Source organism: Diplotaxodon limnothrissa, linkage group LG7 (genome assembly GCF_057381915.1).
Source record: "Diplotaxodon limnothrissa isolate DT_005_m linkage group LG7, D_limnothrissa_male_GT1.1, whole genome shotgun sequence".
Classification (NCBI taxonomy): domain Eukaryota; kingdom Metazoa; phylum Chordata; class Actinopteri; order Cichliformes; family Cichlidae; genus Diplotaxodon; species Diplotaxodon limnothrissa.
Genome location: NC_140602.1, coordinates 110,728 through 138,690, shown reverse-complemented (window position 1 = coordinate 138,690; position 27,963 = coordinate 110,728). Strand labels below are relative to the sequence as shown.

General features: G+C 41.1%; 1 protein-coding gene across 2 annotated transcripts in view; it reads right to left on the bottom strand.

Moving 5' to 3' along the window:
- The window catches only part of siah1 (siah E3 ubiquitin protein ligase 1), a 38,900-nt gene extending 11,168 nt beyond the window's left edge, over positions 1-27,732 (bottom strand). The window contains exons 1-2 of one of the 2 annotated variants that reach the window (XM_085358951.1): positions 27,593-27,732; positions 11,352-11,408 (exon numbers count right to left, since the gene is read on the bottom strand). In XM_085358951.1, the coding sequence (XP_085215077.1) occupies positions 11,352-11,361 (10 nt within the window). In that variant the 5' untranslated portion in view covers positions 11,362-11,408; positions 27,593-27,732. Of the gene's footprint in view, positions 1-11,351; positions 11,409-15,561; positions 16,699-27,592 lie in introns of those variants that run through there. The other variant, XM_085358952.1, reaches the window with a different exon arrangement.
- Between the last annotated feature and the right edge of the window lie 231 nt (positions 27,733-27,963).

Sequence of the window (27,963 nt, the reverse complement as noted above, 5' to 3'; positions counted from 1 at the left end):
GGTTTATTCCTCTGCACTAGTCCCATCATGGACAGCATTCTTTCTGCAGTTGCAGGCCAAGGGGCATATACAGTAAACAAGCTGTTACAGGTGATTGTTTTCTTTTGGAAACCTGCAATGTTAGGGACAACTCGTGTCCTGACTGCAGGACAGACGGTTTGCCATCGCACACGAGCATGTTCCATGTACAGCTGGACCTGCATCACATGCTGCCCATGTTTTTGTCTCAAAGTTCCCTGGTTTACTTGGATGTTCTGTTGGAGGGGACAGAGTCCTCTGAAGGGGACTTGGTGCTCATACAGTCACATCAGTACCAGGATCTTACATCACAGGAGGAACACCCACTTGTGTTTCAAGTCAAGTCAACACCAACACACATCATACACCTCAAATGGGAGCACGTTTGTGTCATGAACGACGATCATCTATTGTGTCTTTATCAAGAAATTGTCCTTTTTGTGCTTCTATGATTAATCTTGTGTCAGCATGAAAACTTCTCTACCAGACTCAGGATGTCATAAACTGGCCGTAGCGACTCTACTGGATGCACGGCAGTAAGAATCAACACACCCACATATGCCTACAGCTGCATTCGGTCCATTTTTCTTCCTCTCTTGTTGTCCCTCCTTGTTCATCATTGAGTTGGCTGTAGAGCAGGTCATCTGCTAATTGGATGGTTGTTGGTTCAATCTCTGTGTGCTCTAGTCTGGAGTTCTTACCAAGGTGTCCTTGGGCAAGTTACTGAACCCCAACTTGGTCTCTGATGCATCCATTGGCATGTGAACGTTAAAAAGCAGAATACAAGCAGAATACACTGTGTATAATGCTTTCAGTACTCGAGTAGAAAAGCCACTGAAGGAGTATGGGACCTGGCACATGTGCTTGGACTGTGGTAGATCATCTTTCTCTGAGGCACATGAGAGAGTCATGCATCGTCTGTCACTGGGAAGGATAGAAGACCAGATCAGTGTTTCCTCACGTTACTGCAAATATTCCTCTGTCTCAGCTGATTCCTCTTTCCTGCTTGATTCTTTGTCTTCATCATAATTGAAATGGATGATGTGTAGTCCTCTGACACATCTTCTATTTCAGTTTCACATTCTGAAAATTCAAGAAACTTCAAGAAGCCCAGTCACTTTCTCTCCAAGCTCCTCAGACTACCATGTCCTGGATGCCTGAGAACCTACTTGAACATAGTTCAGATTCTTCATCACTTTTCTTCACTTCATAGCCTTCTTCCACTTCTGCAGGTGGCTGATGTGCTTTTTCAGAGAAAGGGTAGCATGTGCTCTAAATATTGACAATATTTTCTATATCTTCTAACCCTGGATCTTCCTGAACATTGATTCTCCCTCCTCATTATACTAGAGGACAATATGTGCTTTGTCCTACTGGTCATTGCTTTGCACAACATGGTAAAAAAAAGTATGCTCATCAAAGTATGCAAATCTCCAGTGCAATGGAGGCTTTTGAGGATACTTTCTGTGTATGTATTATTGTAGGGTCGACCTTACAATACGAAACACTTTGATGCGGCTGTTGTTGTGATTTGGCGCTGTATAAATAAAATTTCATTGAATATAGAGCACCTGCCTCCTCATTGTGCTGCCTGTTGTGGTTGTTATGACCAGTGCTTGACCCCACACATCAGTGATCCAAGATCAAAGATGTTTGAAAACAGTATGGTGTGAAAATACGGCTCTTTGCAACACTTTGTACTTTGGGGTCATTTTTGTCCACGAGGGCCAACAACGTTATAAAATTCAATAAAAACCACATAAATAAATCAAATTACTTGAAACTTATTCCAATCATTCATAGTATAGTAATGAATAACTTCTGTTATTTTCAGCCCATTTGATGAATAACAAATACATTTTTGATAGCAAAAGATTTCTTTAGAGGACAAAAATGACCCGTGGACAACACAAGGGTTAAAGCCGGTCAGAGCAGCACGCTCCGTGTTGTGTAACTATTTTTAAATCCCTGTAGAACCTGAACCATGTAAGCTAGCGCAATAATTTGTTTTGCATATGAAACCGGAGGAGTTGTACTTACATCTGATGCCATCAGCTTGTCCTCGGTCACGGTTTCCTTCCACATAAAGCTTTGCAAAAACTGCATAAAAAGCTCTTGCAGGAACAAAAACATAATATTCCAGAAACACGCTTTGCCGATCCGATCAGCTGTTCGTAACACTTCCCACAGTGAAACAGACGTCAGCGCGAACTATCACATGTCCGCCATTTCCTGGCCGAAACCGGAAGTGACGTCATTTTCGCGGAAATTGTAGTTTTTTACTTGTAGGCCTTAAAAGCCTATACTGGTCATGTTTGACTTTTCTGAATAGTTTCTGGGATGCTTAGAACTCGAATTGCACTGCTGGAAATAGTTTATTTTGATGCACCTGCTGTTTTCTTTGCATCATAGGATTGTTTTTTCGTTTTTCCTGCAATATATGAAAATTGGTGTATCTCCAAAATAAAACTATGAAGACACTCAAAATAAGTTTCCTGTTATTGTAAACTATTTTTTGCAACTTTTTTGTATTTAAAGTTTTGAGGGATAAACCTCTTAAATTTCTCCAAATAGAAATATATGTAAAAAAAAAACCAAAAACGATTTTCAATTTTTTTTGTAGTTTATTGCACTTTTTTGCAATTAATGTAGTTACTATGGACTTAATGCATACATATTATTAAAATATGGGCTATAACAGTTGTATAGCAACTTGAAATGCTCCCACAAATGGCACTACAACATGTAAAAATATAATATAAGTTCTGGCGGACTTTGTTCTATAGTCCGCCAGTCCAGTGTAGGTCTTAAAGGGTTAAATAAATATCGTCAAATAATCAAGATCTCAATTTCAGTGAAAATAATCGTGATTATCATTTTTGCCATAATCGAGCAGCCCTAACTGCACATTTACTCCAACAGCATCCTAGTGCAAAGACAAGTGGAAGCAGACAAAAACAACAAGCAGGCATGCTACAAACTTTACCCGAGTAATTTAGACAGCCGTTAGCACATGAGTCTCCTTATGGGGACCTGATATGTTTAATATGCTGCTGAGAATACAGCCCAGAAGAAGCGTATAGTATAGCTTTTATTTTGGAAAGAGCCATTTCTCTGTAATAAACTCCCTTTTCCAAAGATGAGTGATTCCTCAATCAGATAGATTTTTTTTCTTTTTTATTACTTTGTTTCAGCAACATTAAATTTAAAAACTGTACTTTTGAGGTAAAATATACATTTATAATTTTAATAAATGACAAATTAAAAAAGCATGAACATTTTTTGTATCGAAAAAAACATCGAACCGTGACACCAAAGTATCAAACCGAACCGTGAATTTTGTGTATTGCTGCACCCCTACAAAATTAAAGCATTTTCCCCCCCTTTAACACTTTCTTTTACTGTAAAGTTATCAACATGCTATATGACTGTTATATACACCACAGCATATATGTTGACTGTTGAGTCAAGCTGCGAACGTTGTTCCCAAATTAAGACGTTTACTTTACTGTTATTCAAGGTATAGTTTTTGGTTTTGCTTTAGCGCCATAGTGTACAGTTTACACATTCACACATCACCTGAAATATTCATAGACTCAACACTGGGAGGAGTCAAATCTCTGGGAGGGATAAATCAGGAAGGGCATCTGGTTCTTTTTGTGTGTGTGGTGGGCTTCATGACAAACCTAATGACTGGTAAAATATCAAAAAGGGACGTGTGACGTCTAATTGTCACAGAAGACCTGTTAAATACTTCAACTGATGATGCCCATGCTGTTGTGTCCTAGCAGGACTGATGCAGCTAAAGTGTTAGCTCCAACTGTTCATACACAGGTCAGAGCTATAAGGAAAAACTTAAATGCCGAAGCAAGACCACAAATTGCGCAGGCATTAAGCATTTTCATCAAACAGACAGCCACAGAAATCTCCATGTTCATTTGGCTTCATGTGCTTTAGTGCAGTTCAGCTGTCTCTGTTAGCAATTTATATCAATTTGCTTCACAACTACAGCCAAATTCACAAATCTTTTCTCATGTATGCAATTTCATTTCCTGCTGTCACACAACAGAATGACAGAACAGCCCATAAACTACACAGGAGAAATTAAATGCATTCCCCAAGCTGCTTCTCTGCACCAACTGAGTCATTGTTTTTGTAGCTTTGCCTAACTCTTCATTCATACGGATCAAAGACAAAAACTGCGCTGAAAGTTCATGTAGTGCATGTAGAAGTAAAGTCATCACTCAGACCGAGCGTCTCCGTTAGGTCTGTATCAGCAGCTGTGGGGTCTTAGACAACATACTAAATATGCTGTGCGCCTTCTAGCCATCACTCAGTCCTCTACACCAGGCAGACCTTTAATGTTAATCAATACTTTATGATATGCATGTTCATAAGAGGATTGATCTAATGTGTATAGTTTGAGAATTGAAATGCATTACTATACAATTTATATAATAAATGAATAATATTTATATGTACAGCGCGTATGAATATCAATCATCTTTTGGCAATAGATTGATTCCCGTTTGTGTCCAGTCCAGCGTTAGACGGTTCTACTTAGGGCTGTTCGATATAACAATATATATCAGATGACGATATAAAAACGTCTATCGTTTCATTTTACGCTGTCGTTTGTTTCCTGGTGTCGCAAAATAAACTGTTTACAGCAATATTTTTCATCGTTTTGGTGGTCACTGTAGTGGCTATATTAACTTATTAAAGTTCTCTTATATTTTATATAACCACACTACAGACGGACAAGCGCCTGTTTTTATGCGTTGTGCTTAGCAACAACAACAGTAACAGCATCACTTGTCCGCTTGTTTATGTTCCACATAAACCTTTCACAATAAAGCTCAAGATCCTGTTGAGACTTTTCAAAATAAACTGAATCACGTGAAAGAGCAGATTATTTACGGATGAAAAGCAAAAAAGAGCCGCCAGGTGCTAAAAAATAGACCTTAGACTCAAACGTTAGAACAGGCTTTTCCCCGCAGCACGCCGTGTAATAAATACTCAAAGAAAACGGCGCCCTTTACAACTTATGTCTAAAAATGTATCGTTTCATGTATCGGTTAAAACGCTCGACTCCAGCTACATGACGCGCAGCTGGAAACACTTCCCGCAAGACGAGCTGCCCGAGATTCACAGAATTTACAGAAAATGTTACGTTTGATTTATATCATTATCGGGACGATAGAATTCTCATATCGGGATATGAGATTTTGGTCATATCGCACAGCCCTAGTTTTCTACTGACCTGAATCATGTTTGTACGGTCTGGTTGCACAAAAGTAAACAAGCTGTGTGGAAATCAAAAGGATGCTGGAATGCAAACCTCTGGCTATAGCCCGATGGTGATGTAGTTGTTTTATATGGCCACTTCATTTATCAGTGTTTATAAACAAACATCTGTTAACAGGGGTCCGTTCTTCGTACCTCGCTTACTACATCCAAGATCAAATGACACATCCAAGATCAAATCATCGCGCCAACTTTGAGCTCGCTATTCCGGTTCTCCGAACACACCTGTTGTTGACGATTAGTATAGCTGGATGAAGTAATGTGAGATCACTGGGTGGCTTAACAGGGGCTACGCATCAATAGTAGAAACATTGATCTGCAACCCTTTGATTGGTCGGCGAAAATGTCGAAGGAGCGCGCTCAGTATTTTTCGGCAGCAGAGCAAGAACTCTTGATTGAAACTCCTGAAATCCCTCAGAGTTTAATTAAAACGCAAGGGAACACTGCAAAGGCTGCAAAAGCAAGGAGAGAGGGCTGGCAGAAAGTTGCTGACAAATTAAACTCGTAAGTAATTTAATAATAATAATAATAATAATAATAATAATAATAATAAATTGGATTTCTATAGCGCTTTTCAAGGCACCCAAAGCGCTTTACAATGCCACTATTCATTCACTCTCACATTCACACACTGGTGGAGGCAGCTACGATTGTAGCCACAGCTGCCCTGGGGCAGACTGACAGAAGCGAGGCTGCCATATCGCGCCATCGACCCCTCTGGCCAACACCAGTAGGCGGTAGGGTAAATCTATTATGTTATCATACATTATATCATATTACATTATATCCTCTTTCACATTAGAGCCACAACAGGACCCACTAGAACATGGGAACAAGTAAAAGTGAAATATAAGAATATTCTACAGAATGGTAATATTTATCACTCATATTGCTTTTAGTCTCTTGGAAAGAGACCCTGAAATAATCTGTTTGTTTATAACAGCAACCAAGAAAAGGGCAGAGCAAAAAAAGACAGGTGGTGGTCCTGCACCCCCTCGTCAACAAGTTGGTTAAGTAAATAATACCCTCACGGGAAAATCGATATCTCTCTATGAGCACACTGTCGCGCTGAGCTAAAGGATCCTGTCTATCCCGCAATATACGCTGAATTCTGAACACTCTCCTTATCAATCTTGCACCTTCCACAATGGGTGGCTCGCGTATACGGACAGGACATGGCTGCGACAGGCTTCCCAAATCCACCTTCGCTTTTATAGCCGTGGTCTCTCATCTTGATTACACGAAGTAATTTACTATTACTACTCTGAAATATGAATTACATCTGAAATAATCAAATACATGGAATAGAATGATTAATAGTACATTTCCCTTTTTTTAGGAAATGACCTGTATGTATCTGTATGAAATCAATAACAGAATCAAATACTGCATTAGCTTTAGTTACATTGATAATATTTATTTATGGAAAAACAGTGGTAAAATATCGCTGTTGCTTTCGTATAGATGAAGCGGACATACCTGAGTGGCCGCGATCTAATCCTGTTTACATAAAGTAAGCCTGCTCCCAAGCAGGTTTACGCTTACGGATCTGTTGCTATGACAGCAAGTCCCAGATGAGCTTCGGAGAACAGAACGATCCAAGATCACGCGAAATCGTCAACAATCAAATCCAGCTAACTTACTTAGCGAGGTACGAAGAACGGACCCCAGAATAGGAAATCTTGTCCGGTTAGCGACACCAAAAATAAATAAATAAATAAAAAATAATAATAATAAAAATCAAGAGGAAACTCTGCTTCTTTCCTCCCGTTGCAGCTTGCATGATGATGTGCGGCTACATGCTGGGCTAATCCTTTCTCTCACAGCTAGGCCCAATCCAGCGCTTATTACACTCGCCATACACTTAATGTTTAATCTCCAGAATTACAAACACTTCATAGTTAAACAGTCTGTAGCACACAAACCGTGCCAATACCAGAGAGCTTCATTTCCTCACTGAAATCACGATAACCCACTTGGAGCAATCTCAGGAGACTCGTCATTCTACCACACTTCCTTATTTGTATGACTAATGCAAGCTTTTTGATTATATTTAGAGTGGATGGAATCTTAAGGGGTAATAAATTCATCTTTCTGTGAAAACCAAATCTTATGGTTTCTACCATGCTTTAAAAAAGCCTACAGTGCAGGAAGAGTATTCTTCAGTATTCTGTCACTGTGGTGTAAAACACTGTCATCGCTGCAACGAGTCAGCTACGCAGATTTTCTGTCACTTTAATTAAATAACAACCAGACAGTAAAGTGGTGTGTGGCACTGATGTTTCCCATGTGCTGTGTAGTTGCCTTGGTAACAGGTTTGTGGATAAGGATGAGATGGCCTGTGAGGCAAAGGAGAGAGGTGGCAGCCAAATGTGACTGGCAGGAAAACAATTGTGTTGAGGAAGAGGAGAATGCACGGAGGCTAATTTACGCAACTGGAAAAGGAAAAAAGAAAAAAAAAAAAAAGATTGCATCCATAATCCTAAACTTTGAGTTATGCTTCTCAAAACGTCATTGCTTTGTTACTCGGAAGCAGGAGGTGGATGGCATCAGCTGCCAGTGCTACAGCTGGCAGGCATGAATATGCAAAGTGCTGAGTACTTTCAATGTCATGGGTGGCTGTAGCTCAGGTGGTAGAGCAGGTCATCTACTGATCGGAAGGTTGGTGGTTCGATTCCCGGCTTCCCCTAGTCTGCATGCCAAATATCCTTGGGCAAGATACTAACCCGAAATTGCTCTCCGATGCATCCATCGGAGTATGAATGTGTGTGAATGTCAGTTGTGCTTGTGTGAATGGGTGAATGCACAAGTTGTGTAAAGCGCTTTGAGTGCTCAGAAGAGTGGAAAAGCGCTATATAAGAACTAGTCCATTTACCATTTACCAATGTGGTTTAAGAAATGACGAAATCCTTGCGTTACTCGCCAACATGAATAGCACTTTGTTCGTGTTTACTATACACTGAAAGCTGACTGATGCTGTCCACTACACGATTTTGAGTGAGCTAGTGTCAGGGATATTTTTCCCCATTGGTGGAAACACGCTTCCATCTGAATGAATCAGACATAACCATTTGAGTCAGGAAGGAGGTGGTTTAAAAAAAAAAAGAAAAAAAAAAAAAGAAGGTGGCGTGACGATAGACTGATGGGGTGACACCGCAATGAGGATGCAAGAAGAACAAGAGTGTGCAGAGGGGGGGAAGATGAAAAGAAAAAAAAAAAAAAAAAAAAAGGATGAAGAAGAATATTTCTCAGGTCACATTTTTCAGGTCAGTACAGTAATTTGGGTGGACTACATCATCTACTCCGCTCCTTTTTATAGCCCTACCTACCTACCTACAGACAGAGGCAGCACAGGGAGGGCCGGCACACAGGAATAATATGGAGAAGGGACTGTATGTGTGGGAGGTGAAGACAAGACGAGAATCGGCCAATGAGACACCACAGTGATATGTAGACAGACGAAACAGCTGGGAAATTAACACCACCAGAAAACTGCTGCCAAAGCTTAGGTGAATTGAGCAGTCATGATCAAACTTAGCACAAATTTAACAATTTCAAAAAGAGTAGAAGAAAACATACTCAGCTGCTGCTGTAGCTGAGTCAGAGGCCCTCATAGGTAGTCTTCTGAGGTCTTCCCAGGCAACTTACCTCCATTTAGCAAGTAAATTATGATGTTTGATAAAACATTTGGGTCCTTGTTTTTACAGAAGGGAAGCACTTCCTCTTTCCCTTTGATGGTGATTCAAAGAACTAGCAATAACCAGCAATTTTTGAAGACCTTTAGAAAAACCAAATAAATAAGACTGTCACTTTGAGACCATCCTCCACTAAGGCCGCCGCTGTACTGTGCTATTTTAGAGCCACATAAGTTTGAATACGCTCTCTTTGCACAAGCTCCAGCTCTCCAGAAAGTGTCACAAATTTCAGCTTTTTACACAATTTTTCTGAAAAACACGCAAACAGCACTAAAAACCCATGTTTTAGCAATAATAATTACTTCATTTCCTGCTGACAGTGGAGTCATTTGCCAGATAATAGCGTAAACCTGTAGCCACGAGTGTTGAATGTGATGCTTTTATCTACGCCATCATTACTTGTGTAAGCATCCCTCTTATGTCTAGCTTAGTAGCTGGCAGTGCTACCAGTAGGCAGCACTGCCTTACCTGCTAGGGTAAATCTTGTCTGCATGCTCACATGCACACACTCATGCCATGTGCTGAGGTTAAAAAAATAAATAAATAAAAAATAAATACATAAAAACTGGATCTAATCAGACGCTCTATTAGCTAGTGCTCCCTGTGCCTGCCTGCCTGCCTGCCTGTAAACACATCTGCTGCGATGGAGATACTGCCTTAGCAGCTATTAATAGAAAGTCTTTGCTAGCTAACATGCTAGCAACAGCACCAGGAACAGCGAGACCAAATTAGCTCAGGACTTTCTGCAAAGGCAAGACTGAAATATCCAGCATGTGTTAGCATCACCAGCTTAGCGCTTATGCTTGAAGACAATAGTTTCTTCATAACTGCAGAGTCATTTGTTGTAGATCTATTGAGACCTTTATAAAACTTGTTTACTTGTCAATAATTGGTGTCCACAAAAACACACCGAAATAAAACAGAGCCATATGAATGTAGTCTTAACATGATCATGACAATGTAGAATCTGTTCTGTTCAATCTGACAACTGTGCCATGCACCTAATGCGCTCATGTGAGAGTGGGGAAAGGGAAAAAAGGACAACCGTGAACTTACTACTTTGGTAAATGTGGAGGTCAGCTACCAGCTGTGTTTCTGTGAAAGGACGTCTGTGCGCTTAAGGCGTGGCTTCTGTGCTTCTGTCACACAAGAGTACACTGCAGCACCATCTTATTGAAGAAAACTGGCTGCATTACTGAACAGAACTAATGTATGGCTCAACATACTTTACTGAAATAGATCATCACTGGACCTCAACCAAGGGGCCATGAAAGGGGGAGAAGGGTTTTGTAGTCTAGCAGCTGAGAAGCAGCGCTGCCACACACACACACACACACACACACCACAAGTGCTGATATTGGGCTATTTTGTGTTGATAGTGGTAATATTATAGAGATTACTATTAACAACAGCTGGAATTTTAGCACAAAATGCCACCAACAAACCAGACTAAAGGATACCGAATTATTCTCCTTTGTAGTTTCCTGGCTTGAACAATACATATGATGAAACAATAAGTAGTTTGCGGCATATAAGGCTATAACAAGCTGCAGAGCTAAATGGAGTGTGGAGGGATAAACATAGCATCACTTGTTTAGCTGACACATGAGAGGCCAAGGGGGTGCTGCTCCCAAGAAAAAGGAAAAGAAAAGACAAGCAGCAAACTTTTGTTGTTAGCAGGTGGCTTAGAAATGACTTCTGCAGCCTGAATTTACTTTATCACCCCTCCAACCACGGAAAAAAATAAATAAATAAATAAAAATAAAAAAATATCGAAACACACTGTTGAGTAATTCAGGACGACTCTTCTCCTTTATAGCAAAATTATACATTTCCGAGAAGGGTGCAGCAAAAGGTGTGCGAAGAAGGTAAAAATCATGTGCGCAAAGAGACTGAAGAGACAGGAACAGTGAGTCAGCTAACCAGACAGAGAGAGATACTGCACTGTGTCGAGAGGGTGGACAGGAGGATGACAGAAAGAACAGACAAACAATGACTGTGCACACAGCCTGCTGTGTTCAGGAGAAGCACAAAAAGGGAAAAGCTATTCTGTTTAGAAAATAGGCGATCACACAGTAGTGTATGCACGTTTGACAAAAAGGTGAAATAAAAGTCATCTTGCATACCCCTCCATGTGTTACATTAGACAGTGTGTTAGGTGCTGTCCAAGTGAAGTAAATTAAGAGCACCAAATTCCCAAAACAGGAAACAACTCACCCCGTAGCTAGGACTACAAATGGAATGAGGACAGATACGGTTAAAAAGCCTGCTGGAAACACTGGTATAAGCACTATAACTGTAGATGAACAGGGGGAAAACTAAAATACACACCTTCGTCCATAAGATTTCCAAATAAGGCTTTCGTCTCCTCTTGAAATGTGGGGACCTCTGGAAAAGAAAAGGGAGCAAAGTAAACAAACACAAGTTAGAAAAGCAAAGCTAGAGGGATACTGGTTCAGACCGATCCCACCGTAACAATGTTCCTACCATATAACAGGAATAATAACCATCAAGTAAAGTACACCAAATTACACACATTTATCACCAGCTAAACATGAAGCCTGGCTTTGTAATTTCTAACAATGTTAAATAACATGCTCAAGTCAGTCCGATAAGCTGGATTTCCATCATGACAGTCTAGTTTTTAAAATGGTGCCAGCTGGCTATAGGAGATCAGGAGGGGCACAGCAGATTTAGTGCACTTCCACGAACTACAACCAGCCTTTCAAGGCATTTAAGCCACTCACTGTGCTGCTAATGCACCATACATTAGCACGAGACTTTATATATTGGGGAAAAAAAAAAAAAAAAAAAAATTGATTCACACTGTGCCGTCTTGCCTAGGGCTGGGCGATATGACCCAAAATTCATATCTCGATATTTTTTTAGCTGGATGGCGATATAAGATATATATATCTCGATATTTTTTTTTAAAGCCATAAGTTAAGAACAAAAAGAGAGTTCTTAGTCACACTGTGTCCCAGATGTCACACGGGCACTTTTATTTACATACAGCGTAGATGTACATGAAGAAATTACTCAAAAATAAATTATCAGCATTTATTAAATAATCATGGTCCATAAATAAAAGAAAACAATGTTGTTTTTGTGCATAACAAAAAGCTCACAATTGTGCAGTCAAAATGTAAACTAATAGACGCTGAGCATAATAACAAAGAGACAGATTTCACAGCTGCACCACGTCTCTGAACAGGTGCCATTTGTGGTCCTTATACACACACAGTACGTATCACTCCGCGAGGCTCCTCCTCGGTAGCCGTAATCCTCTGGCAATCCATCAAGCGGTGCAGCTCCGTAGCTTAGCAAAGTCATATTAAAACATTTTTTGACAGATTGCTGAGCGCTGTGTTCCACATAAAATCGGTTCGCGGTCAGTAAGCACAACCAGAATTCATACATAAGGCGCACTGTCGATTTTTGAGAAAATGAAAGGATTTTAGGCCGTGCAGCCCCTCCGGGCTGCATGTCGTTAGCGCGGTTAGCTCGTTAGCGCGGTTAGCTCGCTAACACGTTGACACTGTCCAGCCCCACGCACGGTAACTCGCTAACGGAGATTTTCCGCTTTCATCTTGTCATTGCCTGCAGGTGAAGCTATGGGGGAGTTGTGTTCAGTGAAGGAGAGGCGAGGCCGAGTAACGTTGCGTAGAGACAAAAGTGGACGAAAGAGAGGCAAACCTGCGGCTCCACAAGTATAATTATAACGTAACATAGACTATATCGATATAAACGATATTGTCACATCTTATATCTCGTATGAAAATATATCGATATTTTTAAAAAAAACTCGATATATCGCCCAGCCCTAGTCTTGCCCTACTCCACAATGTCCCCAGTATTGTTCAGTCAGTGCCTGTGTTACAACTGACATGTAGCCATTGTGTCTGGGTCATAATAATGTGATCCTCTACAGAGGTGACTGCATGCGGGCTAAACTGTGCACATATGTACATTTCAAAACACAGCTGCCATCTGCCAGAGAAAATTTCATTCTGCCCTTAATATAGTGCACATTTGTCATTGTAATTCGGGGTGGGTGATATCGCCTCAAATTATCATGTCGATATGGCCAGAAATATCATGCCCATTTTACTTCAATATAGAATAATCCAGACAAAAAGCTGGTCACAACATTTTATTGATACTTTCAGCTTGCAGGCAGCACCATTTATAATTGCAACTAAATAAAAGATCATTTTCAATCCTTTTTAAATGAGTCAAATGAACACTACGGCATCACTGAGAGTTACAAACTGTCTAAATCCTTTCACCTTTAATAAAATGATCAATGTGGCCGCTTTACCAGGTGTAACAAATAGGTTTAACATCCAGGCATCCATGAAAACAGAGTTTATGAAGGTTAACAGAGTTAGAAGCAAGCAGGAAGTTGGCTTGCTAGTTTCCACCTAAACATGATATAGCATGTTCTGACTAAGGGGTTTCTGAAAAATTAAGACGTACAGCTCTGCTGTCACTTCCAACATAAATGAAGACAGAAAACTAAACAGCAGTGACGGTTGTAGGGTTACTGAAGTTGGGCTAGCTGGTATATAATAATGTGCTACGTGGTGGGTAGCTACACAGCTACAGTATATTAGCATGATATAAACACATTAGCAGTGAAGCTAACTTTTTTCCCCACTCCACCTTAATAAATGCAGTGTAGTTTGGACCCGGAAGCAGGGTTGATAAATCATCACTCAAAGATCGGATACTGAAGAGGCAATCTTTTGAAACAAGATGCCAGGAGAAGCAGTATTATATCTAGTGACGCAGCACAAAAGTAACCTAGGTGAAATTGTTTCTAGATACTTCAGGTAAAACATATTTGTTTAACAATAACTTCTGTGACTGTTGAGAATGCTCTGGAAGTTATTTTAAACTAAAATAAAGTTTGTACCTCAGATGTTGGGTCAAGCTATTCAAACCAGCTGCTTAACCACATCAGTAATTTGCATCCACTGTTTGTTATTCTTGTCATATGAAGCGCAGCTAGTGAGTACTCCTGCCACGCTGGGTGAGTCGTGTGTTTACATTTCGGTCCCAAGTCACCGGCTGCTAGCTTCTCGTCCTTTAAAGTCTGGCTGCACCTTCAGTGTATTTGTGCTGGCTAAAGGTGGAGAAACACTTGTCGTTTACACCTTTAACCTCCTAAGACCCGAACTCTTCCACGGCATGCATTTTAAATTTCTCTATGATATTTGGGCATATTGGGACCCGATGAATGTAAAAACAAAGAATTACCTGATTTTTGTTTCTAAGAAAAATGAGAGCCACATATGAGGATATTTGTTTCAAATTTCGATAGAACAGTGGGAGTATAATGTCCTCGTAAGTGGATATCAGGTCCTTGTAGTGCAAAATTGAGTACTTTGGTCTAAATAACCCAAAATGTGATGTCCACATATGTGGACGCAGGTCGTAGGAGGTTAATCTGGACAGTTTTCTTGTACATGTTGCAAAGTACTGTGTCCTTATTGGAGGTTGTTGAAGTAGCTCTCATCTTCAGTACTAAATGGTGACTCTTGCTCTCAGATATGCCTGGGCTCATCTCATTGTGTACAACAGGGAACAAACTCATGGTTGTTAGTAAATCTAGCCACTGTTAGTTTAATGGATGAGCACACTTCGAAAGCTTTCACCATGCTAAGAAAGAACAATCAATTTAGATAGATTTGTATTTCTACTTATAAAACACTTAACAAGGAACCAAGTCTCATCAACCATTTTAGATTAGAGTGCCTAATTCATTTCTGACTTTCTCAATGGATACCAGATTGACAGGATCTGATATAACGGAAATCACCATGTGGGCATCATGAAAACAACATTTCCTTTAGGTTAATCTGCAGCCTTTTAAAGCCATTTGCTTTAGACAAAACAAACACATACCTTGGAAAAAAACAAAAAAAAAACAAAACACAACTACATAGCACCTCAGGTACATGTGAAAACAGAAGGACACAAAAAAAAAAAAAAAAAAAAAAAAAAAAAAAAAAAAAGGGGGGGGGGGGCACTAAGAGAAGCTAAGATATGCTGCACACTGAAGCCAGGAAAAGTTGAAGTATACGGAAAATAAGCACTCGGGGGAATACAAGAATGCAAAGAGATACAAGTGGGAAAAAGACACCATGAGTAGAGGGGGGGGGCCAAAAACAAGCTAGGCTTCAACAAACATGCCGTTCTTTGTTCTTAAGTGGCCCACTCCAAGTTTTCATACACACTATAACAGTGTAATTCACAATGCACGCATGCGGCGCCTGCTGAAAGGCTCCTCTGTATTCACCCACAAAGAAACTATTCAGCACATTTTGTCACAACATACAGAACACACTTTCACCAGCTACGCTCGAGCAACAGAAAGGCCAATCAATTTGTCAGCTTGATGCTAACAAAGCTACAACTAGAATTTACACTACTGTACAACATCTTACCCTGCAGATACACGGACAAATGCATTGAGCTGATGATGAGGGGAGGAGAGGGGGCTTTTTGTGTGCTTTACCGTTTTAAAGTGTAATACCTTTAGTCCTGTGCACACTCCTTGTGGCTACACATGAGAAGAGTCTGAGCAAGGAGTTCCAGGGTGGAGCTTGCAGCGATACACTAGCTGGCTTCGATTTCACTTGTACCACAGACATAGAGGTAAAGCATTTATACGCTCCCTTTGCGCCATATTTCTCTGGCCTTTTCCATGGAAACCACACAGTGTTACTGCTGCCCCAAACACACGACAAAACACAGGATCATGTTTCATCCTCCTGCTCACCCATTTGAGAAGAACAAGTTCATGAGGGTTGGGGTAAGCTGAAATGAAAGAACTGTGTCCAGAGAGGCAAACTGATCCTTAATAGCTGGTAAAATGAGTTCTCAGAGGAGATGGCACAACAGAGTGGCCAAGGCTGGAAAGAGAGAGGGAAAAACGAAACAAAAAAAGTAGGTCACCGATGTTTTCACTGCAATGCTTCGACACAAACCATCAGATTTGTTTTCTGTTAAAATTAAAACCTTGAAAATCAAGTCTGTAAGCAGTCTGTTGGTGTGTGGTCAGTCAGCCACTCCCTTGTTTCTCCCTAATCGGTCAATACAGGAACAGACAGCAAAGCAAGGCAGTTTAGCCAACTCACAGTAGAGTTTCTTCAACACTGGATAATTATCCTTTAGCAAGTTCCACCTTTGTTTCTCCTGGTGCCAAATTTTCAGGAACTGTTTGGCACTACACCACTGCAGCATCTAACAGGTACAAATGCATCCAACAACCACCTTGTGAAATTGTAGGTTTGCTGGGGGGGAGGAACATTTCCCACAGTCAAACAGGGGTGATTTTGATAGAAAAACAAATCCTGTCCAGTGTACTTGAGTTGGAAGGTAGAAAAAATATATATAAAAGTTTGATAGGAAAAAGCTCTGCTTTTTTGGTTTCTTAAGATGATAAGACTTGCGAGAGAAGGAAACAAAGAAAGTGTCCCAAATAAAGTCACTCCCTCACTGAGCGAAGTTCTCTCCGTCCAAGAGTGTGGTTGGTGTCGCTGCTGCTGGGTGCGTTTGTGAGAAAGACAGAGAGCAAAGCTAAGCCGGCATCCAATGTCAGTCCAAACAGCAGCCTCGCTCACACCCTCCCCGCTCTCCCCTGACACTCCCTACCCAAACACATAACCCTCTCTCCTCAAACAGCTGACACTTGACAAATTTTATTTGCACCTGAAAATATACATACAGAAAGTATACAGACAGTGTATGTACACGTCTGTATACTTTCTTGCATTTTTTCCTGCCTCAAGCTCGCGTATTTCGCTCCCCTTCTTAGGTGGACATTCCTTCTCTCGCTCTCCCACTTGTGTTTCTTTCTCTCTGCCCCCTCCGTTCCACTGCCTCTGTGGTTAAGCAAGTCTCAGATTTCAGCCTCATCTGGCTGCAGGCTGTACCACCAGCTGCCCTCACTGACACCATACCTCACTTTCTCACTGCCTTTTCTCTTCATTCTGTTCTATCGACTTTCACCCTCACATTGCTTGCCACAGTGCAGCAGGTCTGTGCATAGCATTAAGCACTCAAACACTAAATCAGCAGATTCAAACAAAATGATGGTCTCTGTAGCTTAAACAAGTCAAACAAGAAACTTTTTTAAATCCAGGTCTGTTAGTCAATTTTCTCCTCCTACAAACAGGACCATATTCTCTTTAAAAAAAAAACAAAAAAAAAAACACATGTGTATAACTGAGCCAACTAAGAAGGGAAGCAAGATTTAAAAAACAAAAAAAACAAAAAAACCTAAATATTACTGTGAGCTGCAATCTGTCAGCAGGAGAGAAAGTGATAGTTAGCTTAGTGCACAGGGAAACACAGACCCGGTTCACATGCAGCACTCGAGTGCGTCTTGGTGATCTGATCCCATATGGACAGATCTAAACACAGATGTAACTGCCCCCAAACACGATGACTCACGGACTCTGCTTCTGGCCACCATCGTGGCCGACAATAATGCCAGCAATGACGTAGAACGACTGCTGTATAGTGTGTGCTGTGCCTGCAAGTACTGCCAAAAGTGCACGTCTATTTTTGAACTGCAAAATAAATCACAAATGATATTCGGGTTATGAAGAGATTCAAACTTTAATACCTTTTTATAAAACGAACTCTGCTTACAAGAAGACAGTATATGTGATGGATGATGCTTCTGTGTCTGAAAAGTGAAGCAGATGCACAACTTCCTTAAACCTGCGTTCTTTTTATATGTCCACCAACGGAGCAATAACTGCAATTGAAAAGAAACGTCCAGTACAAGTCTGAGAAAACAGCCCTTGCACGTGCCCTCAGTAAAGACTTTCCTGATCAATCTCTGTGCTCAGCCTCTCAAAAGTCCATTTTGCATGTGTATGGTCACTTAAGTTTCACAAAAGAGGATTATCCAGGGTACGCTCACTGTAACAATTTGTGACAAGTCTGAACCACATGCTTCTGGTTTCACAGTCACACCTACCTCATGCCGTCCCTTTCCCAGCCTGTATGTGGACACTAAGCCCTTTCTTCTATACTCTGTGTGACAATGGCAGATAGAATTTAAGGGCACATCTTTGACAGGTCGTGCCAATTCACTTGATTTTTAAGTTACTTGCATGGTAGTAAAACAAATCGGACTGTAAAAGGAAAGGACAGCGTCATTTCATATGGAAATGTGGGCTTGTGCTTTACTCTATCCTGTCTTACAACCCCTCACCAAGGCATGCCTTTCACATCTCCAACTCACTGATCTTGTTTCAGTTCATTGATATGCTATTGGCATGACAAAATGCAAAAATCTGCACTACTGAAGGATGTTTAAGGTGTAAATAGTTTCTCTTTCCATCCTCTCCTCTGTAGCCCCTGTGGATGTAGGGGATTACATGTTTGGGTCGCCAGTGATGAACTGCTGCCTGGTCCAGATGGCTCATTGTTGTATATATTGCCCTTGCCCCTTTTAATAACACAATTTGGGCATTGGCTACTGTCACTAGCTCTGTTTTACAGCCCACATTGTGCATGCGTGTTACAGCGGTCTCTCTTTGCGCCTGTATTTCTTCTACTGCTGCCAAGTTTCTGACTGTATTCGGTTTATATTGTCTGGCAATAATGCGAACAGATGTGGCGTAACCACTGAGAAAAGATTACAGCAGAGGCAGTACGGTAGCATGCCCCATGTCTCGCTCGTGGTTTAGTCAGTATAGTCAAAAAAAAGGGTGATTTTTTTTGGGGGGGGGCAGACGAGAAAATTAACACTCAAGTGTGATCAGTTCAGTGACATACTCAACAATAGGTACACTACACTGATCATCATAGAGAGGGGTGGTGAATAGAAAGGAAAATGCCTGTAGGTCCTTTAAAAATGCACTTATTTGAATTTTAGGTCTCTGAAATTGTTTACAAGATATTTGAATATGTCCTACAAGTTGCATTAATATTAGTCTTACTTCCATCTGGGTCTTGGGGAACAATATTAATCACTAATACACATTTTTCGACATCGCAAACTATCAAAAGGATGTCTGTCTAGTAGATAGCAATGTATTGTGAGGTAGCGCCATGCCCTCTTGGGTTTTAAATGCACCTTAGAACACACATGCATCAACACTACATATGAGCGGGCGGAGGGAGGTTTGGAGTCTTCACACACCCCCGTTCTCTGTTGCCTGCTGGAGCGGGGGTCTGGGAGGAAGAGTTGGCCGTCCGATTGGGGTCTGGAATGTGGGGCCTCCTTGCTGCTGCCGCCGAGTCGGGGCGGTCTGCTTCTCTCCACCCCAGGGGAAAGGGTAACACTACCTGGGTCTGGGTGCAGTTTCCCCCTCCAGGGGCAAGGGTACCTAGACCTGCTTGGGTCTAGGTATGCTTGGGGAGTGTGATTGTGTGTACAGGGTTAACATGGCTACTACTTCAACTTTTAACTTTAAAAACCCATTTCTGCATACACTACTTTCATCTATGACAAGTGCAAAATCTGTGAGATCATGACACTGAAAGAACCTGGGGGGACAGTTTGTGGACATTCAGTCCCAGTTTTAAAACCTTTACACATCTGAGTAGCAAACTGCACCAGCATCCATTCTACCTACAAAACAGTCTAAAACTGGAGTTTGTGTCCAAAAAAAAAAAAAAAAAAAAATTCAGACAAAAATGATTGCACTGATGAACACGCACAGAGCAAAGCAGGCAGTTGGCTAATGGTTCCTTTTAGCCTTTAAACAATGTTCACATAACTTAGTTGATTGTGTGTGCAATTGTTCTAAGATGCTCTCTTGCATAGGTGAACTAACAGCAGGCTGTCACTGTGCATTCCTCGGCTCTGATTTCATAAAAAACATATTTAAAGATTTGCAAGACCCTTTCCACTTCTGTTTACAAACATTGTATTGTCTCTACTGAATGTAAAATTCTCAGAGGTAAAACATTGGCAGACCAAAAGAAAACAGAAAAATGCCACCAAATACAAATTGAAATTACCGTAATTGTCGGGCTATAAGCTGCTACTTTTTGCACAAGCTTTGAACCCTGCGGCTTTTAGTCAGGTGCGACTTTTCTATGGATTGTCCATGATTTTTGTCATATCGTAAGACGATTTGTTTTGTTTGTTCCGCTGTTGTACGGCACTACGTTGCCTGGCGGAAGGGCATGTGATCAGACACACAGTATCTGGGTTCAAGAGTGGTATGTTGGTCACGTTTTCATCCGCCAGGCAACATAGTGCCGTACAAGTAGCGCGAAAAACAAACTTCAAATTAACGCTACGCGTTCAGCGGGAGTCGTGGATGACGAGCGGCGATAAACTTGCGAAAAGCAAGTTATGCTCAACTCCACCGGTGGAATCTGACAGCGTGGAAAAGTGTGAAAACATCCATGATCACCAACGGATTTCGAAGGGCTGGACTGCTGCATGATGGAGAGGAGGACACCGCCACGGCCCTTCTGAGGGTGTTTGACTCTAACACTGACAACGAGGATTTCTTTGGTTTTGTAAGTGACAACGAAGGAGAGAAGCTGAGAGTGGATGACGTAGCCATCCTGAGCCTGTTCGTATCCGACACTGGAGAAGAGGACTTTGGTGGTTTTAGTGCGCAGGAAGATGGTGGTAAATGACTTGACTTTTCTTCTTGTTAAAGCCGTGTCACTGCACCTGAGCCTAAAAGGTAGTCTGAATCTATTTTTCTGGTGTGTTGTAGGTTATTGTTATGTACTACATTTGTTACTCATTTATGAAGCACAGTACATGTTTCGTACTTGTAATTACCGCTACTTGTACATATACCTAAAAAGTTATGCAAATATGTACCCGTAACTTGTTTTTCAAAATATTAATAAAAGTGATGTCTCCAAACAGCCATCTCTTTCCTGACAATTCCCTTTGTGCATATTCTCTTACATATGATAAGTCAACATTGAAACACCTGCGGCTTTTAGTCAGGTGCGGCTAATGTATGTACAAAACAGGATTTTCCCCTGATTTTAGCTTGTGCGGCTAATATTCAGGTGCGCTTTGTAGTCCGGGAAATACGGTAATTACACAGTAACATTAAGAAGACCCTCTTCATTACGATGCATTATACTTCAATACAAAGGGTCAATCGTTGTTCAAAGTGCACATCCGGACCAAATGTGCGTTTGGCATTTTGAAGGAGAAAGAATATCATGTTGCAACCACACTTTCACTTCAAAAACAAACTACACAGCAAGGCACTTCCACTTCAGTCTGTGAATGCTCACTAAAGAGACGACCTTTGGCATGTTATTTCGATCTTCATCTGCAAATTAAGTGCCACCTACTTCAAAGACAGGGCCAGTCTTAATATACATATTAAAAAGACACAATGTTTAAAAAAAAAAACAAACAAAAAAAAACAAAAAACAACCACAACCTGAAGTAGAAGCACCACAAATAAACATGCAGGTGTATCTATGCATTTACTGAGGCACCATGCATGATCCTACAGCTCCTATGCTAGAACTTTAAAGCAGGCTCAATTCTCATTCAATCAAGGCAACAGGTTGCATATATGCATAAAACTGTAACCATTATTAATAATAATAATAATAATAATAATATCATCATCATCATCCACCAACTACAGTTTGATTTCATAGTGCTACAGAAATGGAATGGACTGATTTCAAAATCCAGACCCAGTCAACAGTTGGCTCTTTCCCATAGCAGGAAAAACAACTTGGGAACAATGCAGCCTAGCAGCTTGTTACCATGGAGAAGCCACACAGAACAGGGATATCAAGGTGGAGGCAAAACCAACCACACAGACAGACACAGACCCTATCTTGTGTGTTAGCACCTAATATAGAAATACACACAGAGATAAAACAAGCAGGGACTCCCTTTGGCATTAGTAGCAGATCTAGAATTACCTCACTGTTAGTGAGCCGATGACTCACTGCTCTCTTTCTCACATTCACACACCGCCAGTATTAGGTTGGACAAAAACAGCTGTCATGCTTATAATTTTTTCAACGCCAGCTGCTAAAGTTGTGCCAGCACAGTAGAAGATGCAAAGATCTCCTAAAAAGTTCAGTCACAGACTTGTCTTCACACACATCAACATTTATATTTAAAAAAAAAATAAAAATAAATCTGTTATTGTCAAATTTCACATGTAATTAGTCAACAAAAGGACAACTTGGTATACATCTCAAGTTCACCCTTGCTGTAAGACTGTCAAAGATAATATTTCTTAAAAATACATTTCTCGTCTCGTGTCATATTAGAGGTGGGCGATATAAACGATATAAATTTGGCCAACGATAGAGATTTTGACTATATCGCTCTATCGCGATAGCACATGTTGATGATGTCATCAAGCTCCGCCTGCCTGTTTTGGTCGAAAGCATCGCAGCGGCTAAAACCATTATCATCTGCAAATTCTGGCGGGCGACAGTCATAGCAAAGAGATGAAGCACTTTTGAAATATGGGGAAAGCCAAAAACTGCACTTCCTCCACTTCCGTAACATTGATTCATTAATGTTGAATTCTCTCGCAGCTGTTCTATTCCCATGTTGTTGCAGTATATAGAGATTGAAAATGTGATGTCATTCAGGGGTAAAACCGCAAAGGATTCTGGGAACTCGTGGCAAGAGGTACTAGCGCACGCAGGCTTTCAATTGAAATCAGTTACACAGCGATAAAAAGAAAACACAAAAAAAAAAATGGCAAGAAGCTGTTGTATTATTAACTGCAATAGCCGGTCGCATGACAGCCACGGGAAGCCGAGGAGTAAAGAGATCGGTTGTTATCGGATTACGTCGTTGAAGAGAAATTGTTCGAGCCATGTTTCCGAAGTAACAAAGAGGCGACGGATGGCCTGGATTGCAGCTATTCAAAGACCAAATATAACGTCCTAGAACACTCCAGCTCACAGGTTAGTCTGCTCCAAAGCATTTCCACAAAGGTCAGTGTTTTGTAGTAGTTAATATGTCATTTTTCATAACATAATTGGTGATATAGGTTACAAGCAAGTCTGGCGCTGAACAGAAATTGTCGCTCCTGTGTTTATTGTGCATAAATAGTGAATTGTCCCGACACAATATTGTGTTTCGCTTCTGTTATTACCATGGTACATTGACAAAAACATACTTTTATTCACAGGATAAAACAGTTGTTTTGTATCACTAATTGACCAGTGCGATTACAACATACAATATTATTGTCACTGCTACATTTCTGTAATGTGAACCAGAAATTATTTCCACTACTAATTAATTACCTTTGAGTAGAGCTGGGCGATAGAACGATAACGATATGTATCGCGATATAACTTTTACTCGATAGAGAAATTAAGCTATCGCGATAGACCTCGCCGCTCTTGTCCTCAAAAAAAAAAAAAAAAAAAAAAAAAAGGTCAGCCAATCCAAATTAAGTAGCGCAGAGCCGAACCAATCACAGCCGCAGCGTCACGTCGCGTGACTTGTTACGTACAGCACAAGTGCCAAGCCGCACGTGTGTTTGTTTGGGAAGCAGCCAGCGGGTAATGGAGCCAGCGCGTAATGGAGGAAATGAGTGACCGAAGAGAAAACAGATGATGGTTCCAATGCCGGAGAGATTGTCAAACGGAAGAGCCATAGAAGTTCCGTAGTGTGAAGGTATTTCGGCTATTTCAAGTCAAAAAACAGAGTAGCGTGCACTGTAAATTGTGCCGAAAGCAAGTCTGGAAATACAATAAACTGGTGCATGCGTCACACTGTGCGCCACGTTATTGTTTCGGTGAAATGAATTTCTACAATACTGTTAATTCTACTCTCTGCAGTGTTTAAATGCTTACATATACACACAGTTACTGTCCCTCCACACATACGACTCTGTTCTGCTTCTATGCCCCAGCTTTGTTTACTTTTTCCCACCGAGGCTTCTAGACTTCTGATTGGCCAACATTTCGGCACGGTTAGGAATCTAGCGCCCCCTGCTGCTTTGGCATGTTCATAGCAGCGTTTTCCTTCATTTCTGCCTTTATGTGTGGACGGGATTATTTTTTAAAACGAAAACTGAAAATCTCCGTTTTCAAAAATACCCGTGTACGCGTGGACGTAGCCTCAGTCTCTGACTGGAAGCGCTAATTCGTCATTCGGCTTTTGTCAGACTAAAGTAACTGTTAAAACTGTTTGAAAAGCTAAGCTATACAACAAGGAGAGATTGAGAATTTCCTTTTAGTTCTCAGTTTATTTGATATTGACAAAAGTTAGTCAGTTTTGTCTGTTCTTCTGTAAAACAAACTAAGATTTATTTTTAGAATTAATATTTTGTTTCTAAGTGGAATTGACAATTTAGTAGTCTGTTTCGTTTGTTCTATTTTGAAACTTAAACGCTTTAAGTTTCAAAATAGAACAAACGAATTTTAGGCAATATCGCCCAGCCCTAAGTCATATGACACTACGCATGCATGCACAAGCACACAGGTAGTCAGGTGACAGCAGGAGCAGCAACAGAAGTAGACAGGCAGCTCTGATGGACCAAATGAATTTTGAATTTCAAATACAAGACGAGTCAGCTAAGCTTTCAAGAAAAAGGGTGGAATGTGATGCTAATTAAACCAACTGGCCAAGAACTAACAGCAAAAAGGGTCTACTGCTGGAAAGAGAAGAGGCACATCAAATGCACACCACCGTTTGAGGTTCAAGCACAGTGTTTCCCAAAAAGACGACACCATGGGGAACCAGGGTCAGTCTTCCCAAGCACAGGAAGCATCATAACATAATACAGCTGACAACAGCATGAAAGCAAAATGAGGTCTGCACACACTTATGTTATTTGGGAAACACTGCAAGTAAAAGTACTGAGGTAAGGCAGTCAGCAGCAATTGACCTTTCAAGTATACTGAGTGCAGGAACGTGCTGGCAAACATACCTGGGAGTGTTACCCGAGGAAAGTCTGTGGGAAACTAGAATTCGCAGTGAAGACAGGTTTAACCATCAGAACAAGCAGTATGTGCCCGTTCAACATTGCCCGTGAGCACACATACGTGGTTACGTTATCCTCAGTTCAGAAGTCAAATACAAAAGACAACTGGCAGAATTAAAAAGGTAATCATTTCTTATGTTGAGCTGAAGCTGAGGGTTGCACACAACGACAATCATCTTCATGTTTGATTACCCAACGTATTGTGGTGGAAACCTGGCACTGCCGTGTCTAAGATGAGTACAATAAAACAAAGCACCAGCATCTGAGAAATTTCTGAGCCAACAAGCAGAACCCTCGCTGGGTAAGCTAAGACAATAGGCTGCAGGTTGTTTCTTTGGTCATCAAAAAAAATAATCCCATAGAGTTTGTAGTCCTTTTCCTCAACAAGCGTGTGTGCATGCGAGGCGGGAGGGATTGGCCGGACATCCACTTCTGTCACCGTTTTAACAATGGCTGGTTGCTGCATAGTGGTCAAATGGTTCAGACATTTCCTGCCTTTAACTCCAAGTGCTATTCCACTGAGAGCAAATACTGCATTAGAGATTTGATAAAAGAAATATTTAACAACATTTTACATTGGTCAGAATAAACAAACCCATTCCAGATGGAACCTCTTAAATACAGTCTGTAAAATGAAAGATGAAAAAGCAAGCTTTTATTTTCTTGCATTTTAATGAGCTTTGGGATTTCACAAGGATGAGTCTTTCCTATCAATGACATAAATCCTTTGATCCTGGCATCTGTCAGCTTTCATCCACATATGAAAACCACCCTGGGGGCTACAATACCAAGTGACTAAGCCTCTCTGAAAGCTATGGAAAACCCTTGGGTCAAAACAAGTTCATCTCTACTGCTGCATTACAGACAACCAACACTTAACTGTGGCAGTCAGCAGAAACCAAGAAGGATCATACATACACGTGTACATGCTGTGTTTCTTTTCCCTGCCAAATGCAGTTAGATGGACTAAAGACATGTTATAGCTGGACAAACTTTATCAACCAGTTAAAACAGCGCAGTGCATACATATGGGTGTGTAAGGTCTCTGAAAGAAAAAGGTTCTCTGATTTTGTGGTCTGCAGCAAAATGAGAAAAATTTCAGTGTGTAAAGAAGTGTTTTTAAGGTACAATGCAGAACTTGTATCTAGCATCTAAGTGCAGCCCAATAACTGGTTTTCAAGGAGAGGGGAGATTAATTATAGTGAACTGAAATCAACCACATCCTGACAGAAGATATTTAAATACAAGTTGCAATTATTAAAACCTGTATTGCAATTCCCAATTACAGTGTAACAGACTCCCACCTCCCAATCAATACCCTGTATCTCTCATGTTTATAACATGCTGAAAAGACCATATTTTTCCAACTGTAGGGCAGATCATGTACTTCCAATAATTTGCATCTCAAGATAATGAGACGCTACACCTGACCAGACCGACATCTGCCGTGTAATCTTACTGTAAAATCTCAAATACTGTTTCAAGCATGACACACAAGTCCAGCACTTCGGAGGTTGGAGGCCTGTTTAGAGAGTATTTAATTTGTCAAAAGCTGAAAGAATTAAACAGTCACATTGGGGGGGGTTTTTGGTAATACAATCCCAGAGTTTTACAACTAGTGCATCCCTTTGTCTAGGTTCATTTAATTACGTTTTATTTGGTCTTACTCTGTGAGGAGCTATGGGCTGCACGTCTGTATGCAAAGTGCTACATAAACAGTGGTATGGCTTTATTATTTGATTGACCTCGGCTTAGATCCATCCAGCCTGAGCAGAGGTTTTGTAAAGTAGGGCAACAACTGTGATCAATATGGAGGTTGCTTTTTTAAGCCAACTTCAGCGAAAGGTCATATTGTGATACCACTGTGCATCTGTCCACAGCCCTAATTCATAACTCATCTACAGGTGTCCACGTAAACGACTACGTGATCGCTCAACTACTGCTCATGCAATGCAAACTGCAGTGAACATGTAACGATGGCGATTAGAGCCCTTTAATAATCAATAACGACCAGGAGCTGACATTAGTCTTATAATAGACAAGTCAAACACGCCGACTCCGACTGTAACCTTTACTTGGAGTAAACATTAGTCATCACTTCCTCTACAGCCGTTATGCCAGCAACAGTGCTACACAAAACAATGCCACGACGAGTTTCTGTTGACCTGGTCTAACCTACTTTGAAAGCAAAATGGCCTTGTCTTTGCAAGGCAGACAACGGCGTATCCTAGCAAACAGTTTCCACTGCAGGCACACAAGGCCTCGTCTTGCCGTAAAGCAGTATCCCACAGCTTACTAGCTAGCTGAGTCGGTGAGTTTGTTAGCTTAGCTGGTGTGTGAACATGCTAAGAAACGGTACCCTTCCATTTCCCCCCACTCACACCAGTTAGTAAACGTTAACAACAACGTTTAGTCGCTACGCGTGTCAACCCGTTAACCACTGCAGGCAAGAGGCGTTTAAAAGATCAGAAAACAAGCCGGACAGTAGGCTAGCTAACCGCCAGCATTATTAGCACTGCGCTAACGAAGGAAGCTAGCGTCTGCTCTGCTAGTCAACGGGGCTGTTGTTTTCACCGACACACACTCCACTCGAAAATCTGATGTTTCACTGTCTGCGGCACACCCGCTTACCTCGAAAGAATTATCCTTCAGTTCACCACGGAGAAACAGGTGAATGTGTGGCACCGGGACAGACACAGGATCCCTCTCTGTCGTCGTTTGCTCGATGTACACATTGGCTCAGCTCCTGGAACAGAGACGAGACGGCAGGCGTTAAGTACCAGCCGCTCAGAGCGCGCACAGTTAAGTTTGCCACGGGAGCGCGCCTTGCACGAATTGCAGGTTGCTCGAAATGGTTCAATTTTATAATAATAACAATAATGCGAAAATAAATATACGCATATATGATTGCATCCCACACAATTTACTGCATATCTTTTGAAGCTGTTTCACATTATGAAAATATTCTCACCGTTTACAAAGAATATTAACGCATGCTCACA